We start from the raw sequence: 19,849 nt of genomic DNA, 5'->3' as shown, positions 1-19,849 counted from the left end.
TTAGGGAAGGAGCTATTTATCCTGGCCGGCTACATTTCGGCAGGTGGGGGAGTTTGTTCGTTTGTTGAGTGAAGAGCTTCCCGCTAAGGAGACCTCCCCCAGCCCCGCCACCCATCGCATGGCTCCGAGAAAATTGAGCCACTCAAACCCTGCTTCTGTGTTGCCAGGAGAAATGAATGTGGAAGGGGCACCAACAGGAGATGCTCCATCCCTTTCTCCCCATTCAAGCCGCGGAGAGTTGACGAATCCAGCTGGATCTGAGTGGATTCAGTGGGCAGGGAAGCCACGGATCCCTTTTTGTGCCGAAATCGAGTACTTAAAGAAGCATTTCCCAAGTGGGGGCAGGATAACAGAGCTAGAAGGGACCCTGGAGGTCTTCTAGTCCAACCCCCTGCAGAGAAGCAGAGAGGCCTTATAAAGGTGAACGCTTTTGGCTAATGTTATGAAGGTTGCAGCGTTGAATGTAACAGACTTTGGGGCAATGGAGGGGGGAGGGTAGTTGGGGGGTCCAAATTTGGGGCACAGGGGTATAAAGGAATCCCAGAGTCGGAGACGTGAAGGTAAAAAAAGGGGTGGAGCCTGGTGGCGCAGGGGGTGGGAGGAGCCAGGGTGGGCTGTGGGTGGGCTAGGGCAGAGCTAAGAAAGACTTCGCAGAGGGGGCAGAGCCAGAACAAGTATGGGCGGGCTAAAGGGCCCAGTGCTTAACCAATCTAGCAGAGTGGGCGGAGTCAATGCAAAACAGAGGCAGATTCAGGGGCGGGGCTAGAAGCCAGCCGGACGTTGATAGAATCTGAAGTTAACTGGCATTTCCAACTGCCAATGACACCTCCTTTTGCCAAGCGGGGAGGAACACAGGCAACAACATCCCCCAGTCTTTGAGAATCCCGGGTTTCTCCCACCTCCATTCAACCCGTCTACGTGCCCTCTGGGTGCCCTCGGCTCGTTCCCGGAGCCCCCGCTGTGCCCTCCGCCGAGCCGCCATGAGCTCCTGGGCAAATTTTTTCCTCCGATGGCTGGGAAAGGAACGCAAGAAAGGCAAGACTCGGAGGAAGACGGAAAAACGCGTTGCGCGGATTCAAGAGGACACATTTGGCCGGGCTACCGTCCGTAGTCTGGGGGGCTTCACCCTGGGATGACCCTCTCTGCAGCCTATGGGGCCTTGGTCATTTTTGGCCAAGGCTACAGCATTTGGTACTGCCTGGTGTCCACCATCACCCTGGCCATCGTCCTCGGCCTTGGCATGGCGTTTTCCTTCAAAGTCCGAGTGACCGTCCTCCTTATCCTTCCTCAATTTTTTTCCAGTAAGTGCCCTCAGGCCCCATAACACCCCTTCCCAAAAAGAAACACAGGCAGTCCTTGACTTACGACCAGAATCGAGCCCCAAATTCCCGCTGCTAAGCGGGACCGTTCAATTTTGCCCTATTTGCCCATCTTTCTTTGCCACGGTGGTTCGGTGAATCTTTGCATCGTTTAGCGATTCCCACGGTTGTTAAGCAAACCTGGCGGCCACATGTGGACTTTGCCTGCCTGGAGGTCGCAAGAGCGGATCATGTGACACACACACCCCCAGGATACTGCAACCCGTCATATATGTGAGCCAGGGGCCGCGGGATTGAATTTTGATCATGTAGCCATGGTTTTGATGCCGCAACGTTTCTGCGGGAAGGAAAGATCATCAATCACTTTGTTTCAGTGCCGTGGCGGCTTTGAATGGTCACTAAATGGAGTGCTGTTAAGTCGGTGTGTCTCCCTGTCATTAAAAAGCAAAGCAAAATGAAAGTTTGTTCGCTGAAGGAGCAGAGCCCGAACTTCCCAATCTGAGGAAAATCCAGTGTTATGGCTCTCTGAATCGCATCTTGGCAAAGTTGCCCGCAGGAGAGCAGGAGTATTTGGACGATATTCTGACGTAGAAAGATGGCTGGAAGCGTCACCATGACGCCTCGCAGTCTGAATGTTTGCCAAACTCCAGAATAAGATACTTGGGGGGTTGGTTTATAGGAGGTGGTGTTCCCCAGCAGTGGTGGGTTCTGGATCCCGTTCCAACCAGTACGGTTGGAACGGGCCCGGCGTCACCCACATGGACGCGCGCACATGTGTGTGGTGGGCACATATGTCATACCTGCCTGCAACGCCTCCACGATGCTCCAGCTGCTCGGTGGAGCGTTGCGCAGGCACCGTATGCGCCAAAGGCTTAAAGGACAGGTAAAGAGCTCGGGCAGGCAGGTGGGCCCTCCGGAGCACCGTACTGGAATTGGACCCGGTGCTCCGGGCAGTACCGGGGCATACCGCCTGTAACCCACCACTGTTCCCCAGCCACTTAGAGTGCCGATTTCAGGGGGGCTGAAATGGTTTTAAGGTTGCGGGTGTGTGTGTGTGGAAATGTGAATCCTGAAATGGACTCGAAACTCTGTGAATGTTTTGCTCGTTTCTTCCGACAGAAGAGGGCAAGGCGGTTCTTATACTCCTGGCCTTCGGGATGGCGATGGAAGGACCCTTTGCCAACATCGTCCGTAACTTCGTCCGGAGCGCTGACACCGTCTCGTGTGGCGCTGAGCTGGCCCTCAACCAGACGGCGGAAATGCTGCAGCGAGCTCGCGAGCCTCTGATCAGTGAGAGAACCTGCACAGCTGAACGAAGAGAATGCGGAACGCAGAATAGAACGTGGAGGGCACCTATTTGGTCTCCATGTATTTGGAACCCCCCACGCGTGGAATGTAGAAAATAATATATAGAATGCAGAATAGAATATAGAATGTAGAATATAGAATAGAATATAGAATATAGAATATAGAATGCAGAATGCAGAATAAAATATAGAATGCAGAATAAAATATAGAATGTAGAATGTAGAATGTAGAATAAAATATAGAATGCAGAATAGAATATAGAATATAGAATGTAGAATGTAGAATGTAAAATAAAATATAGAATGCAGAATGCAGAATAAAATATAGAATGCAGAATAGAATATAGAATATAGAATATAGAATGTAGAATGTAGAAAGAATATAGAATGTAGAATATAGAATAGAATATAGAATGTAGAATGTAGAATAAAATATAGAATGCAGAATAAAATATAGAATTTAGAATAGAATATAAAATGTACAATAGAATGTGGAATGCAGAATAGAATGTAGAATGCGGAAGAGTATAGAATGTAGAATGTAAAATAGAATATAGGATGTAGAATAGAATATATAGAATGTAGAATACAGAATAGAATGTAGAATAGAATATAGAATGTAGAACATAGAATGCAGAATAGAATATAGAATGTAGAATATAGAATGTAGACTGTAGAATGTAGAATGTAATATAGAATGTAGAATAAAATATAGAATGCAGAATAGAATATAGGATGTAGAATAGAATATATAGAATGTAGAATGTAGAATGTAGAATACAGAATGTAGAATAGAATATAGAATGTAGAATATAGAATGTAGAATATAGAATGTAGAATAGAATATAGAATGTAGAATATAGAATGTAGAATAGAATATAGAATGTAGAATAGAATATAGAATATAATGTAGAATGTAGAATAGAATGTAGAATATAGAATAGAATATAGAATGTAGAATAAAATATAGAATGCAGAATGCAGAATAGAATATAGAAGGTAGAATGTAGACTAGAATGAAGAATAGAATATAGAATGAAGAATAGAATATAGAATGTAGAATAGAATATAGAATGTAGAATATAGAATATAATGTAGAATGTAGAATAGAATGTAGAATATAGAATAGAATATAGAATGTAGAATAAAATATAGAATGCAGAATGCAGAATAGAATATAGAAGGTAGAATGTAGACTAGAATGAAGAATAGAATATAGAATGAAGAATGCAGAATATAATAAAATATAGAATAGAAAAGAATATAGAACAAATAAAGAATAAAGCGTACAGAATATAAAATGGGATGTAGAATTCTATTCCATTCCAGAATTGCTGGGAGCTATGAACTCTACTACAGAAAACGTAGCATGGATGATGTGCAGATATCCAGGAAAAGCTTCCCCCCCCCCCCCATTTCCCAGGAATAATCTGGAGTTCAGCTTTTAGCTTGGCCCAGTCCGGTGTCCCAGGAAGGCATCTTCAGCTCCTGTTCTCCCCTCCCCACTTCTGCCTAGATGCCTTAAACAAAATCAAGGATATTGCCAGAAAAGCCAAAGTGGTTGGAGACCGTGTCCGAAAACTTTTCCGGTCTGTTATGGATGCCGTGCGGCATGTTGGTGAGTGCGGGATGATTTTTGCTAAGTTAAAAAAAAAATAATAATAAGGAATTTCCAAAACTTTTTGGAATGGCTGCGATTCGTTTCGCTGTTTCTTTGAGACCACAATCCCCATCTTCCCCAGCCAGCATGGACCATGATCGCGATGTCCGATGGGGAACTTTTCTCCCCACCATTTAATTAAATTCTGAACTTTATCGGACAAATGTGCCTAGATGACATTTTATTACCCGGCATTATTAGTGGCGCTGTTTGAGCAAACTAATTGTCTCCTGTAAGCTCCACTCCCCTTTCGCTCCTCTTTTATGGCCTCTGGGAGGGGCCATTCATCACCCACCTGTGGCTTTACTCCCAAGTCGACCCCTGTTCTTTAGCTGTTCCCTTTGTCTGGCAACTCTGCGCATGCGCGCACTGGGAACAGGCTCCAGCTGTTCCTCAGCCTCACTGATGTCCAACTCCGAAGGCAGCTGGGATAACTGTCAGATGGCCCTGGCCCCCTCTCTGCCTCCGACGCAGAGCCCTCCTCCGAGCCTTCCCCAGACTCCAGAACTGGCCCATCTTCCTCCCCAACCCTCCTCACTGTCCGAATCGGCCACCGGCTGCTGGTGGGCCACAACAGGCAGTGACTCGCTTAAAATTCTGTGGCCAGCAAAGTCGTAATACAGGGCAGACTCGCTTAACAAATGTTTCGCGTCCATTTTGGGCTCGGTTGCGGCTGTACGCCGAGGGCTGCCCGTCTGCGCCGATTCTTTCGTCTCGCAGCTCACTGCATGCGCAACGTTTGGTACTTCCTTCTCCACATGGGGGATGTTTGCAACGACGAGATGGGCCGGCCGTATCAGAAGTGCCTCCGCATCTTCGACAGTGCCAAGGACAAGTGCGAGAGGGCCATCCCTTTCCTCTCCTTTCTCTGCTACGTCGTACTTCTCTTCAAGCACCTCTGCGGATTGGCAAACAGTGAGCCTGGCTTCAGTTCTTTCCCCCCCCTCCCGCCCCCAAATCCGATCGCAAGGTGGTATTCAGGGGGTTTGGAAGCGGTTCGCCTCAGCCGGTGGCGGAAATCACCGGCCTGCTGACATTTCGGACCGGAACCTCTACGGCTAAGCGATCGGGTTGATAAGACACTCCCGTGCTCAAATTTACTGATCGCAGAGGGAACGTTGGCTCCACTAAAGGGGAATGTTTTTTGCTCAGGGTTGACACGTGGGGTCCCTGGTGCCCTCTTGCAGGCGTTTCGCGACCCAACGAAGTTACATCATCAGGGCTATTGAGTGTGATTTGCTCCCTCGTAGCTGTACACGTGGTTGCTTTCTTGTAGTCGTTTCATTACCAGACGTGGCAACATCATCAGTGCTAGAAGGGATAAGGGTTTATCGGGGGGAAGGAGGAGGAGGAGGAGGACTGTGGCGGTCCTTGGTGCTCTCTGAGATTGATTGATGTTTTCTTGCAGACATTTCTAGACCCAGCTAGGTAACATCATCAGTGCTAGAAGGGAGTGGGGTTCGTGGTGGGGAGGAAGAAGAGGAGGAGGAGGAGGACTGTGGGGTCCTTGGTGCTCTCTGAGCTTGGTGGTTTTCTTGCAGGCATTCCATGACCCAACTAAGGAACATCATCAGTGCTAGAAGGGAATAGGGATTGTGGAGAGGAGGAGGAGGAGGAGGAAGAAGAGGAGAGGGGAGGAGGAAGAAGAAGAGGGGGTGGAAGAGGACGAGGAGGAGCAGGAGCAGGAGGAAGAGGAGGAAGAGGAGGATGGTGTGGTTGTGGGGTCCTTGGTGCTCTCTGAGAGTGTGGTTGGTGGTTTTCTTGCAGACATCTCATGACCAAGCTAGGTAGCACCATCAGTGCTAGCAGTGGTGATCTAGTTTGGTTAATGAAACGCGTGCAAGGAAACAGCGAAGCTTAGGGAATTTGGGCTGTTCTTGGGTGATCTACCTTCCCCCCACACACACACGCCAACCCTACTCTCCTCATTCCTTTTTCTCATTCCTTCCACAGTCCTTCTGGTTTTCTGTATCATCCCGGATTACATCGTACCGTTTCTGCGTCGCAGAGTGGCAGAACGTAAGCCCGGACCACCACCTCCTCCTCTTCCTCCTCTTTTCCGTCTCAATATCCCGCCTCTCGCAACGGCCAACGAAACACTTCCCCAAGAGGATCGGCCCTGCCCCTTTCTATGTGTCCCCGCCCTCTTTAGGCCCCCGCCTACCTTTCTTACAGGCCCCACCCACCGGGCGCTCCTACTTGGGAGGGGCAGGTTGTCCTGGAAAGGTAGGGAGGGAAAAAAAAAGGATCCCAGAACCATTCCTGAGATTTTACAAACTCTCTTGTCTCTCTCGCCGGCCCCAAGCTGTGGTGGCCATGCTGAACCGCGTGCGTGCGGAGTTCGAATTCAACATCACCACCATCCACCAGTACCAGGTGAGCTTCAACGCCAGCAAGAAGCTCTCGGAGGTGGCCTTCGACATCATGGAGGAAGTGTCCGAGCGTCTGCAACCGGCGCGGGAAGCGGTGGGACTTTTCGGCTACATGTCCACTCTGGTCATGCTCTACATGTACCTCGGGTGAGCCGAGGAGGGGCAGAATGACAGAGTTGGAGGGGACCCCGGAGGTCTTCTAGCCCAACCCCTGCTCAAACAGGAAACCCTATCGCATTCCGGATATCCGGATAGAATGGCTGTCCGGGCTCTTCTTGAAAACCTCCAGGGATGGAGCATTCCACAACTTCTAGTGGCAAGGCGTTCCACGGGTTAATTGTCCTCACTGTCAGGAAATTTCTCCTTAGTTATAGACCACTTCTCTCCTTTTTAAAAATATATATATACTTTTTTATTTTCCATTTTCATAACATATGAAAATGGAAAATAAGATGATGGACCCCCGATCTCAAGGAAAAGGAGATTTGACCTTGTTGTTGTGGGTCTTCTTTCCTCCCTGAGGAATTCTTCACTTCTCCAGGGCTCTCCTGTACCGAAAACATTACCTCCACGAGGACAGTTTCGACAACATCTACATCACCAAACCCTTCCTCGAAATGGACGCCGTTCGGAGGAAAAACAAGCTCCCGTCTGTGCTGCCCTTATCGCCGAAGGAAAGCACCAAGTACATCCGACCCAGTATGTGGTTGTGCGGACGTCACCGACGACCGGGAGGTCAATCACACCCCTGATCTAGCCAAGAGCAAGGGATGATTCTATGCCTTGTTCCACAGCCTCCATGGTGTTACCACGCAAGGAACAGATTGCCTACGCCCTGGCCCTGGCCCGTATCTGTCGCCAGTTTATCCTGGTGATCCTGCTGATTGTGGCGGACTTCTCGGTCTACTGGCTGCTCGACTTGGTGCGCTACCATCTGGTGGGCGAGATCGTCGCGAGAGGTAAGGCAGAAGGGCTGGAGGGAGGGAGGGAGGGAAGGCGGGCGTTTCCACCTACTGGATTTCGTCAGGGTATGCATTTTGGCGACCTCGTAGGGTCGTTGTCGGGAAAGAAAAGAGGGAGAGGGAGAGAAAGGGAAGGGGAAGAAAGGGAAGAGGGAAAGGAAGGAAGGAAAGAAGGAAGGAAGGAAGTTGAGAGGGAGGAGGAAAGGAAAAGTAAGGAAATGAAAGGGAGGGAAGAAAGTGAAAGCGAAAGTAAAAGTTAAAGCGGGGATGGAGGCAGAAAGGAATAAAAACGAAAGAAAGGGAAAGCAAGGAGGAGAGCGAAAGTTAGAAAGGAGAATGGAAAGATCAGGGGAGAAGCGGAGAGAGAAAAGGTAGGAAGGAAAGGGGAAAGAGGAGGAAGGAAAGGAGAGGCAAGGGAAACGAAAGTGAAACTAAGAGCGGAAGGATGGAGAGGGGGAAGATTAGAGGAGAAAGGGAGAGAGAGGAAGGAAGGAACCATGGAGAGGGGAAGGGAAGGAAGTAACCTTCCAAACTCCCGTGCTCTATGATCCCCAGAACAGAAAGATAGGTCACTAGAGGATTTACGTCCTTCTCCTCGTCCTACGTCCTTTTCTGCAGCTCCGGTGATCACCACGATCAGCGTGAACGGCTCTGGCTACACCAGTGAACTGTACCGGGACATGGTCTCCACCTTCGACGTGCTCCAGGAAGGGAATATCAGTGTGGTGTCCCCCAAATGCCGCCTGCACCCGTCGGAGCCCGACTACGACGGTTACCTCGTGATCGGTAGCTGGATTTCAGGCATTGCTTCCAGTCCCGCTCACCAAGGAAGGGACCCTGCCAGTTTCACTGAATTTTCTTCCCGGTTTTCAGTGAAACTGACCGGATCCTTTTCCTGTACGTCAGTTTTCCCCCCAAATGAGTTGGCGGGAGAATTTTTAAAAAGATAAAAAGGGGGATAGAGAGAAGTAGACAGTTATGGCTTTCAAAGAGGGAGACTTTGGGGGGGGGGGGGTTTGCAGGTAGTCCTCGACTTACGACAGTTCATTTAGCGACTGCTCAAAATTACAATGGCATGACCATTTTTCACACTTACGACCATTGCAGTATCCTCATGGTCACAAAAATTCAGATGCTGGGCAAACGACGCATCATTTATGACGGTTGTAGTGTCCCGGAGACCCCTTCCGAGAAGTAGTCAACCGGAGAAGCTCGATTCGTTGTACGACCATGGGGCTGGCCTAACCATCGCAGCAATTCACTGAACGACGGCGGCAAGGGAGGTCGTTTAAAAAAGGAGGGGGGGCAAACTCATCGAACCGGCGTCTCTCGCTCGGCTCCTGAAATGTCTCTCTTGTCGTAAGTCGAGGACCTCGTGCAGACGTGGGTGGATTTAAAAGAGGGAGGCTTTGGGGGATTTATATAAAACAGCGGAGGGGATAGCAGAAAGAGATTGCTTGCAAATGTTTCTTATCTGCACGAGACAGGCGTTAAAAAGCAGAACACTTAATATCGGTCACGGCGTTTGAATTTCAAGGAAGGAAAAATCTCCCTTTGGAGAGCAATAAAGTACTTTAAATGACAAAGGGGCCGTTTTTTTTTTCCAAGCACTCCAGCGACACAATCTCGCTGCGTTTAAAACCCTCCTTGGCGGCCACTTGAACTATCGTAACGGTAGCGGCCAAGCATCGAAAGGGACACTGTAATCCATCATCCTCCGTGGGGGTGGGTGGGTGGGGGGTGTATCCATCACGCCCGCCGGAGCATTCTTGGGGGAGCCGAGAAGATTCAGGCGAAGGTGCGAAACCTGCAAAATGGTTGCAAAGGGAAGTCCTGGACTTACGACTTGTGTTTGGGACCTGGTTTTTCCCGTCGTTCAGCGAGCGCCCCCTATTTTACAAGCATTCATTTTTGACATGGTTCTTAAATGAATCAGACCGTCGTTAGGATGCTACCATCATTGTCAATGCAGTTTTCGGTTGTTGGGAATTTTGATCGCCGCGATGGTGGGATGGTCGTAAGAGCGAGGAAAAAAACCCTGCAGGGCTTACTCCATCCTTAAATGTTCGACCAAACTATTTTAAGATATTTTTCCTAACTTTCAGCCAAACTTCCCTCTTTTGCGTCTAACCCAAGACTGTTTCCCCGGCTATAATGACAACCACAGAATCGTCACGTTGGAAGGGCCCTTAGAGGTCCTCTATCCCAACCCCCTGGAGGCAGAGAAGGCGTGTTCACCTGTCTTTTTCCTGCTTCCTTCCCCAGGTCTCATGTACGGGGTCTGTTTATTCAGCGCCATTTTCGGCACCTATATACAACGTACGCGGCGAGTTCTTTGCGCATGGTATTATCCCTCTCGGGAACGGGTGAGTTTTTCCCATGTTTCCCCTCTTCCGGTGGCCTACCTCGCAATCAGGAAAGTGTTTGTGCGTGCGTGTGTGTGTGCGTGTGTGTGTGTGCGCGTGCAAGCTAAAGAAATAGGGAAACTTTAATTAAAGTCGACGGTGACTCTTTGAGGCGAACTGCAAACCGATTCAACCGAGATCTGCATCGACTCTCATTTTGGCAGCTGTCAATCTCTGAGGTTTAAAGAAAATAAAACTCCCCCCCCCCAATTTAGGAACGGGTCTGCTACCTGTACAATACGATTTTGACTCGAAGGACCAATCTTATGACAGCTGTGCTTCGGGCCGTACGGCAAAACTCCGCGGACGAAGGACACCGTAATATTCTACTCATCTTTGCATCCAAGTAAGATATTTCGAAGTAAAACAGGGCCGCGGTAACTCAGTGGCTAAGACCGCTGAGCTTGTCGATCAGGAAGGTCGGCAGTTGGGCGGTTCGAATCCCCAGCGCTGCGTAACGGAGCGAGCTCCCGTGACTTGTCGCAGCTTCTGCCAACCTAGCCGTTGAAAAGCACGTAAAAAATGCGAGTAGAAAAATAGGAGCCACCTTTGGTGGGAAGGGAACAGCGTTCCGTGCGCCTTCGGCGTTGAGTCACGCCGGCCACATGACCACGGAGACGTCTTCGGACAGCACTGGCTCTTCGGGTTTGAAACGCCCCCTAGAGTCGGGAACGACTAGCGCATATGTGTGAGGAGAACCTTTACTTTTTCCTTTAAGATAATTCCAGGGCAGTTAATATCGACATACAATTTTGTAAAACGAATGAATGAACAAACGGATATTTTAACTACCTCTCCCAAAGCTTTGTCAGCGAGATGGGAGGTCTCAAAATTTCATACACAGGCAATCCTCGACTTACGACCACAATCGAGCCCAAGATTTATGTTGCTGAGTGAGACACTTGAGGCAGTTCTGCCCCACCTTGAGACTTTTCTTGCCACATTCCTTAAGTGAATCCCTGCAGTTGTTAAAGTGAGTAATTCGGTCGTTAAGTGAATCTGGGTTTTCCCGTTGTCAGAAGGTGGATCGCATCACCCACCCACCCCGGAATGCTGTGACCGTCATAAATATGAGTCAAGGGGCCAAGCGTCCTGGGGAAGCTGCAACAGTCGTTAGGTGTGAAAAATGATCCTAAGTTCCCTTTTCCCCTCAGTGTTGTTGTAACACCAGTCACTAAATGAACGGTCGTAAGTTGAAGACTACCTTTTAAAAAAAGACAAATTTGCTCATGGGATGGCAAAATGGCGAGACTCACAATAGTGGCGAAGTGGTCAGCGGCCCGCAAATCACAACCCGGTGGACCCACTCGCAGAAAACCCGTACGAGACTCACCTCGTGCTCTTTTCTCCTCGCGTGCCGCTCTCGCACACTTTCTCCTCCACACGCCCGTGTTTGTCACAGGTTCCGTCTGTGTCGTTGGTTGGTGAAGAAGTTGGGGATCCACGAGGCGTATTGCATGGGCTGCGGGAAGCTGCAGAGGGGGGCGGACAGCGAGGACTTTGTGACGTGCATCACGCCGGCGTGCCGAGGTTTGGAAATGAGCCAAAGGAGGGCGAAGGGTGGGTGGAGGGAATTGGAGGAACCCCCTGTTTGATTAAAAAAAAAAAAAAATCCTTTGCAGGGATATACTGCCCCGAATGCTACAGGATCCTCAACAACACCTGCTCCATCTGTATGGCCCCCCTGACGTACCAGGGTGATATAGATGAGGAAATGTAAGTGCCTGCAGCTTATGGCCGTTCTTAAGTGAATCAGGCTCATTCTCCTCCTTTTGGCAACCCCCTTTCCCTTCTAGCATTGAAGATGTTATCTAGTTGGGTTAGGAAATGTTTGCAAGGAAACCACCCAGCTCAGCACCAAGGAGTCTTCCTCCTCCTCCTCCTCCTCCTCCTCCTCCTCCTCTTCTTCTTCCTCCTCCTCCTCCTCTTCCTCTTCCTCTTCCTACTCCTCCACCGTTCTTCTCCTCTTTCTCCTCCTCCTTTACTACTACTACTACTTCTTCTTCTTCTTCTTCTTCTTCTTCTTCTTCTTCTTCTTCTTCTTCTTCTTCTCTTCTTCTTCTCCTTCTCCTCCTCCTCCTCCCAGCAAACCCAAACCCTTCTAGCACTGATGATGTTATCTAGTTGGGTTGTGAAACGTCTGCAAGGAAACCACCCAGCTCAGAGAGCACCAAGGAGTGTGAATATTCTTCTTCTTCTTCTTCTTCTTCTTCTTCTTCTTCTTCTTCTTCTTCTTCTTCTTCTTCTTCTTCTTCTTCTCCTCCTCCTCCTCCTCCTCTTCCTCCTCCTCCTCCTTCTCATTCTTCTTCTTCTTCTTCTTCTTCTTCTAATTCTTGTTCTTGTTCTAATTCTCCTTCTTCTTCTAATTCTTCTTCTCCTCCTCCTCCTCCTCCTTCCTCCTCTTCTTCCTTCTTCTTCTTCTTCCTCCTCCTCCTCCCTTCTCCCTCTTTCTCCCCCTTCTTTATTTCTTCCTCTTCTTCTTCTTCCTCCTCTCCCTCCCTCCTCTTCCCAGCAAACCCATTCCCTTCAGCACTGATGATGTTTCCTAGATGGGTGATGAAATGTCTGGAAGAAATAACCATGCTAGAGAACACCAAAGACCCATCAGTCCTCCTCCTCCTCCTCTTCCTTCTTCTTCTTCTTCCTCCTCCTCCTTCTCCTCCTCCTCTTCCCAGCAAACCCATTCCCTTCCATCCCTGATGATGTTCCCTAGTTGGGTCACGAAACGCCTGCAAGGAGACCACTCAGCTCAGAGGGCATCTCACACCAGGGAGTCTCCTAGTAAAGGAGGCGCTCTAAGCCCTCTTTCTTTTAAAACCCTCCTTCAGAGATTCGAGTGACGAGGAGGCGATGGTACTCTGGACGAACGCGGTCCATGCGCTACGCGGAGTCCCCGATGAGAAACGACAGAAGCAGCGCCGGTTGCTGAAGACCCGGATCCTGCGAGCGGTGAAAGGGGAAGGCGGGTGCCGCGCGTTGCCCGCACAGCTGGCGAGGAAAATCCTGGCACAATTGAAAGAGGAGGAAGAGGAGGAAGAGGAGGAGGAAGGTAGTGAAAGCGAGGAAGAGTCATCCTCCAGTTCAGACGACGAGAGCAGTACGTTGAGTTCAGACACAAGGTGAGGAGCGGACGCCCCTCTTCCCCCATCGCCTGTTCCCACAATAGATCCATACCGTTTTCAACAGAATGGCCCGCACTGCAGGGGTGGAAGGGTGAGGAAAGGAAGCTGCGTCTCTCTGTGCTGTACTGTCAACCAGCCAGAGTGCAGATGGTGCAGCCAAGCTACAATATATATCTTATATATATATATATAAACTCTGAAATGCCTTGGTTTGGTTTGGTTTATTAGATTTATATGCCTTGAGCAATTTCAACCAGACTTGGTATACAGATGACTTACTCTCTGGAAAAAAAAATATTGTGGGGTAAGACACCCCTAACAACCCCTGGTTGTGTGTGATCTGTTAAGATACAGCCTGTTGTGCCTTAAAATGGCTTCTACTGTACAGCGCAGTGGAGTTGGCTAGTAAAATATAAAACAAAGAGGCGTGAACGTTTCTTTTTCTCCTTTTCAGTCATCTTGACTTCAGTTACCAAAACGAGGCCGAGATGAGCAGCGTCGAGGAATTAGAAGAGGTAAAAACCGAGCCAAAACTTCGCTCGGATCGAGTGGGAAAGAGAGCCCGAAAAAAATGACTCGGCCCTGAGACCGAACTCCTCGCCCGCGTAAAGAGAAGATAAATCTACCCGATGGCGTTCAAACAGAGCGATTCAACGAGATAAAAATATGGATTTGTTCTCGCTCCCAAATCTTCTTCGTGTTCTTGGAGACTTCAAGGATCGTTTAGAATTCAGATTTTTTGGGCAAAAACACAGATGTCGCTGGGGAGGTTGTGAAAGTTGTGATCCGGACGTGACACACAAAACGCGAGCAAAAGATACAACGACACAAAAGCGCGCGCCACAAGGTTTCCCTGCTGTCCGTTTTATTATCAAGCCCTCGGCACAGACACACACACAAAATCCCCTTGAATTCCAGCACACAAACAACAATAACAATCGTTTTAAAAAAATAAAATAAAACCGAAGCAGGAACCGTCCCCTTTTCCCAAACAGTCCAAGTAAATATGCTTCTTTTTACCACCCCCCCTCCTTTGACTAACGCTAGCCCTGCCAGGTAGGACACTGCTGAGTTTTACTCAACAGACGGTAAAAAAAAAATCTCCCAACGGGGAAACCGAGGAAATAAGACAGGAAACGTTGCATAAAATAATAGGGAACCTGCTTTCTTTCTCTCTCTCTCTCTCTCTTCCTCCCTTCTTGGGTTTCAAGTAGCAAATTCAAGTTTAAACACAAAGGCACTTTTTAAGGCTAAGGAAAATTTCAGTTATTTCCTCTTTTTCCTGGAATTGGGGGGGGATTGAAGGGGGAGGGAAACAGAGGGGGATAAAATATATTATCTCTTTTAAATACAGATTAACTCAACAAATACTTCTGGAGGGCGGGAGCTCCCTGTGGTTTTTCACAGCGTGCGCGCAGACCCCTCCCTAATTTTATCTCTCAGTCTCCAGGAAAAATGGGGGGGGAAAATAATAAGTGTGCAAAAAAAGACATCTTCTCACCGTTGAAGGCGTACCTTAGTGCAATCGAGTCAGGAAATTCAAGGGGAAAGGATGCAGAAGAGTTCTCGGGGGGAAGGGGGGGTCATTCCTTTCTTTTAAAAAAATACAATTAAAAAAATTATCCGTTTTGTGCAAACGACCTCGGGGGGGGTACCTTTGGTTGAGGAGGAGGGGAGGGGAGGTTTGAGCAAGGGGGGGGGAGAGATGATGGGATTACAGCGGGAAGCTTTCCCCCCCCCTCCCGTATTTAGGTGCTAATCGTTTTTTGCAAGAAGCTGAGGGGAGGGGTGCGATGCAGGAAGGTGGGTGGGGTGGGGGTGGTTTCTCGCAGGACATTTCTGGGGAGGGGGCAAAGCCGTATAAAGGATCGGAGCGAGTGTGCAGAGAGCATCCCCCTGCACCGTGCAAGACAGCCACCAGGGGGCAGCCAAGCTCAGGCCAGGGGATTAAAAAAACGAAAGCTGTGTGGAGATTGGTCCAAATTGTGATGGAAGGAATCCCATTTTGCAAACCGGGGGAAGGAATCTCCCGACCAAATACGTTGTGAAATCTCTGGGCTTGGTCCGCACGCCCGACTGGATGCAGCAGGCCCGGCCCAAGCTTAAGGGATCACAGATAGTCCTCGACTTGTGATCAAAATGCCTGTCGCTAAGCGAGACAGATGTTTAAGGGAGTTCCCCCCCCGTTTTACGACCGTTCTTGTTAAGTGAATCACTGCAGTTGCTAAGTTCGCAGCAGACTTGTTAAGTGAAGCTGTCCCTCCCTGTGATTTGACTTGTCCGACCGTCGCAAAAGGGGATCACGCGACCACCCCCCCCCCAGGACATTGCGACCGTCGTAAATATGAACCAAGCATCTGAATTTTGATCACGCGAACCAACAGGGATGCTGTATGTGTGAAAAAAGTCATTTTTTTCCAGTGCTGTTGTAACTTGGAACAGTCGCTAAATGAATTCCTATAAGTCGAGGACCATCTGCAAGATGCCTGGGGGGGAGGACAAGGATACCACTCCTATCTCCCTTATTCAGCAAGTTTGTGGATGAGGGGACCGGGAGAAAGGAGGCCAGGTCAGGCCCCCTGCTCTGCAGAGAGCCCGTTCGGAATGATCTGGGAGTGGGGGAAGGATATTTTATTCTTTTTAACTTCCTGAAATGGGGAGGGGGGGACCCAAAATGCAGCAATTGAGCCCTGACATGTCATCCAAGTGGACTCTGTGTCCTCTGAGCAAGACAATTTGTTTAGAATTGAATTTCTGCACCCTGAACAGGAAAAGGAATCTCGTTTGTGCCTCCTCTCCCTTCCTGATTCTAAAATGATATCCTTAACAGAGACGGGAAAGAAGAAATCACCCCCATTCTCACTCTTTTTCTCCTTCCTAATGAGAAGCAATTCCCCCCACCCCAAATAGCCCCCCACCCCAAGTGCTGCTCCTCCCTGCCCCACAACCCATTCGTTTTTCATCGTCTGGGGAAGCAAAATCTGACTATACTTCCCTCCCTGCAAATATATGCTTATTTCAGACACCCTGAGCAAACATGCACCGATTGTCCCCTGATGACCACCGTCCACCTGGCCCCACTCTCCTTGGCTTGATAGGCTGCTTAAGGCATGGAATTGGGAGAGTGGGGAAGGGGGGGGGGTCCTAGTGCATTTGGTCTCCGTGAAAATGTCCGGGGAATGCTATATCATCTCGCCACCGACGGTCTAGTCGAGCGAATGAATAGAGATAGTGCACAAACGAGTTTTGCGGCGATGGCCATCCGAGGACGTTACGCCGTTTGGACAGCTGCCGTTGGGCCATCCTGCTGCACCCCCTCTACGGCTCCTTCTTCCTCTTCCTCCTCCTCTTCCTCTTTGGGGGCAGGTGACCTGGCGTCCGCCCCAGCAGGCCAGTAGTTGTGTTGCTCCTCCACGCGCCCGTTGGTCAAGCCAAATTGAGCGGAGGACAAGGCAATGCCGGACGGTGCCAGGGAATCGGTCTCCGGATCGGGACCCCTCCGCCGGCGCCTGGTCCGGACTTCCAGACAGTTCTGGCCTTTCAGGTGGCGCTGGAGATGGTCCTCCTTGGCGAAGGCTTTGTGGCAAAGGCAGCACTCATAGGGGCGGGCGCCCGTGTGCAAGTGAAGGTGGTTTTTCAGATCGTAGCTGTGCAGGAAGCGAGCTGTGCAGTGGGGACACGAATAAGGGCGCTCGCCGGTGTGTTTGCGCATGTGGATCTTGAGTTTGTCATTCCTGGAGAAAGGAGAGACGAGGAACACGGGTGTAAATTGAGGGAGGGAGTATTGCTAGGTGTTTGACAGTCAGCTCAGCCCTCAGAAGGACGGAAGCCAGGAAAATGGAGTGAGCAAGGAGATGCAATTATAAGTAAGCCTCATGACCACAATTCAGACTAAAATTTATGTTGCAAAGTGAAACATTTGTTAAGTGAGTTTTCCCCTATTTTACTATTTTTCTTGTCTCTCTCTCCTTTCCTCTTTCCTTTCCTTTCTCCCTTTTTCCTTCTTCTTTCCTTCCTCCCTCTTTCCCTTTTCTCCCCTCCCTCCCTCCCTTCTCCCTCTCTTTTCTTCCTTCCTCCATCCATCCCAGATTCCATGAGTGGGGAATCTTTTGTCTCTCCAAAACCAACACTTGATACCCAGCCTCTTAATACTGGGATTAATTTGGGGAGGGGGGTCTGGGATGCAAACAGCTCCTTCCGAGTCAAGATCTACTCTTACCTGGTAAAACGGACGCCACACACGTCACAGGCGAATGGCTTCTCCCCGGTGTGGGTCCGCATGTGACGAGGTAGCTTGCCTGCCCCATGGATGATCTTGTGACAGACAGGACACTCCTGGGGCATCTGCGAACGCCGTTTGCGTACCAGCTTGTCTGGGGGATCGAGACCCACAGACAGCCCTTCCTGGTTTAGCCGACGCATGTAGGTTAGGATGTCCTGCTCCGTGGGCTCGTCCTCTGAACCCAGATCTTCTGGGGAGAGATTGTACGGGAAGGGGAAGGTACGAGAGGGGGCCATCACCTCCTCGTCCTCCTCACGAGGGTGGCCCAACACGGGGACAGGTGACGCCTGGTTGGGTGGACTGGGGCGCTCCTGAGTCCCTGTTGAGGATGGAGACAACGAAGGAGAAATCTCCGTGATGTGGTTGTTTAGCTGCGAACCTCTGGCTTGCAAGAACTTGCGTGTTTTCTTACTCCGGCGGGCAGCTGGGCGTGCAGGAGGCTCAGGCAAGTCGCCTTCCATGTTGGGCAGCGTGCCGAAAGCTTCCAGGTAACGCCGGGCGCGTTCCCGAGCGGCGACATCCGGCACGGGGGCCTCCAAACCATTCCCTTGCAGGATCTCCATGCACGCCGCGATGACGCAGGGTATCTCCAGGATCCGCGCGGCGCGCAGCACCTCGCCGAGGCTTCCCGTGCTGATGGTCAGGGTGGCGGTGTAGGCGAAGTCCAGCAGGGCTCCCAAGGCTTCGGCCTCCACGAAATCCAGCTCGCACACGGCCATGCTGGGGCCGGCGAAGAGCCTTTGGAAGTAGCGGCTGCAGGCCGCCAATACCGCCCGGTGACTCTTATACTCGGAGCCCTGGGCGCGTAAGGTGACGTCACAGAGCATCCCTCGCCGGCGCTGCTCATTCAGGCGGCCCAGTAATTCACTGCTGTGTTCTGGGAAAGGTATGCCAATCAGGTCATCTTCAGGGCTCCCCATTGCCTCACCTGTACGGGAGAAAAAAAGAATCAGTATGAGGACAATTAACCAGTGGAACAACTTGCCACCAGAAGCTGCGGGTGGCTCCATCGCTGGACGTTTTTAAAGAAAAGATTGGACAATCGTTTCTCGTCGCGCACAAGAAAATTGTCGCAAATGCGAGCCGTTGCCAAGCCTCTGAATCTGGATCGTGTGACTAAGGGGATGCTGCAACATTGTGTGGAAGTGGACTAGAAGACCTCCAAGGTCCCTTCCCACTCTGTTAATTTGCTATTCTTCCTTCCTTCCTTCCTTCCTCCCTCCCTCCCTCCCTCCATTCACTGGGTGTTTTTTTTAAAGAGCCTGGACAGCCATTGTCTGAAATGGGATATGATTTCCTGCTTATGAAGGGGTTGGACTAGAAGACCTCCAAGGTCCCTTCCAGCTCTGTTATTCTGCTTTTTTCTCCTTCTTTCCTTCCTTCCTTCCTTCCTTCCTTCCTTCCTTCCTTCCTTCCTTCCTTCTCCATCACTGGAAGTTTTCAAGAAGATATTGGACAGCCATTGTCTGAAATGGGATAGGATTTCCTGCTTGCGAAAGGGTTGGACTAGAAGACCTCCAAGGTCCCTTCCAGCTCTGTTATTCTGCTTTTTTTTTCCTTCCTTCCTTCCTTCCTTCCTTCCTTCCTTCCTTCCTTCTCCATCACTGGAAGTTTTCAAGAAGAGACTGGACAGGCATTGTCTGAAATGGGATAGGATTTCCTGCTTGCGAAGGGGTTGGACTAGAAGACCTCCAAGGTCCCTTCCAGCTCTGTTATTCTGCCTTTTTTCCCCTTCCTTCCTTCCTTCCTTCCTTCCTTCCTTCCTTCCTTCCTTCCTTCCTTCCTTCCTTCCTTCCTTCTCCATCACTGGAAGTTTTCAAGAAGAGACTGGACAGGCATTGTCTGAAATGGGATAGGATTTCCTGCTTGCGAAGGGGTTGGACTAGAAGACCTCCAAGGTCCCTTCCAGCTCTGTTATTCTGCTTTTTTCCCCTTCCTTCCTTCCTTCCTTCCTTCCTTCCTTCCTTCCTTCCTTCCTTCCTTCCTTCCTTCCTTCCTTCCTTCTCCATCACTGGAAGTTTTCAAGAAGAGACTGGACAGGCATTGTCTGAAATGGGATAGGATTTCCTGCTTGCGAAAGGGTTGGACTAGAAGACCTCCAAGTTTCCTTCCAACACTATTTTCCTTCCTTCCTTCCTTCCTTCCTTCCTTCCTTCCTTCCTTCCTTCCTTCCTTCCTTCCTTCCTTCCTCCCTCCCTCCCTCCCTCCCTCTCCCTTCACTGGTGGTTTCCAAGAAGAGAGTGGACGGGAACCACAAGCATTGGAAGGGACCTTGAAGGTCTTCTAGTCCAACCCCCTTGCTCAGGCAGAAAACCCTGCAGCCTTCCTTCGCTTAGCGACAGAGATCCGGGGCCCCCATTGTGGTTGTAAGACGAGAACTACGCAGGCAAGATCATGCTAGGTGCCACTTTGGCTCCATA

General features: G+C 49.9%; 2 protein-coding genes across 2 annotated transcripts in view; one reads left to right on the top strand and one right to left on the bottom strand.

The window, feature by feature from the left end:
• Positions 1 to 980: 980 nt before the first annotated feature.
• DCST2 (DC-STAMP domain containing 2) lies at positions 981 to 13,767 on the top strand. The gene is given in 16 exon segments (XM_087707657.1): positions 981 to 1,131; positions 1,134 to 1,301; positions 2,439 to 2,609; positions 4,143 to 4,244; positions 5,007 to 5,201; positions 6,240 to 6,305; positions 6,592 to 6,805; positions 7,200 to 7,357; positions 7,453 to 7,617; positions 8,239 to 8,406; positions 9,886 to 9,986; positions 10,241 to 10,371; positions 11,428 to 11,555; positions 11,648 to 11,741; positions 12,854 to 13,144; positions 13,590 to 13,767. Coding segments are annotated over 16 exon segments (2,436 nt in total). The 3' UTR covers positions 13,723 to 13,767.
• Positions 13,768 to 13,982: 215 nt separating this feature from the next.
• Positions 13,983 to 19,849, bottom strand: part of ZBTB7B (zinc finger and BTB domain containing 7B) — a 36,520-nt gene continuing 30,653 nt past the window's right edge. Inside the window, exons 2-3 of the mRNA XM_087705116.1 lie at positions 17,367 to 18,357; positions 13,983 to 16,881 (exon numbers count right to left, since the gene is read on the bottom strand). Of these exons, the coding sequence (XP_087561242.1) occupies positions 16,419 to 16,881; positions 17,367 to 18,349 (1,446 nt within the window). The 5' untranslated portion in view covers positions 18,350 to 18,357 and the 3' untranslated portion in view covers positions 13,983 to 16,418. The remainder of the gene's footprint in view (positions 16,882 to 17,366; positions 18,358 to 19,849) is intronic.

Source organism: Thamnophis sirtalis, unplaced genomic scaffold, assembly GCF_051295495.1.
Source record: "Thamnophis sirtalis isolate CommonGarterSnake01/CBP01778 unplaced genomic scaffold, rThaSir2_p1.2 scaffold_2, whole genome shotgun sequence".
NCBI lineage: Eukaryota > Metazoa > Chordata > Lepidosauria > Squamata > Natricidae > Thamnophis > Thamnophis sirtalis.
The sequence above is the reverse complement of the archived record's forward strand: the minus strand, read 5'-3'. Positions and strand labels throughout refer to the sequence as shown.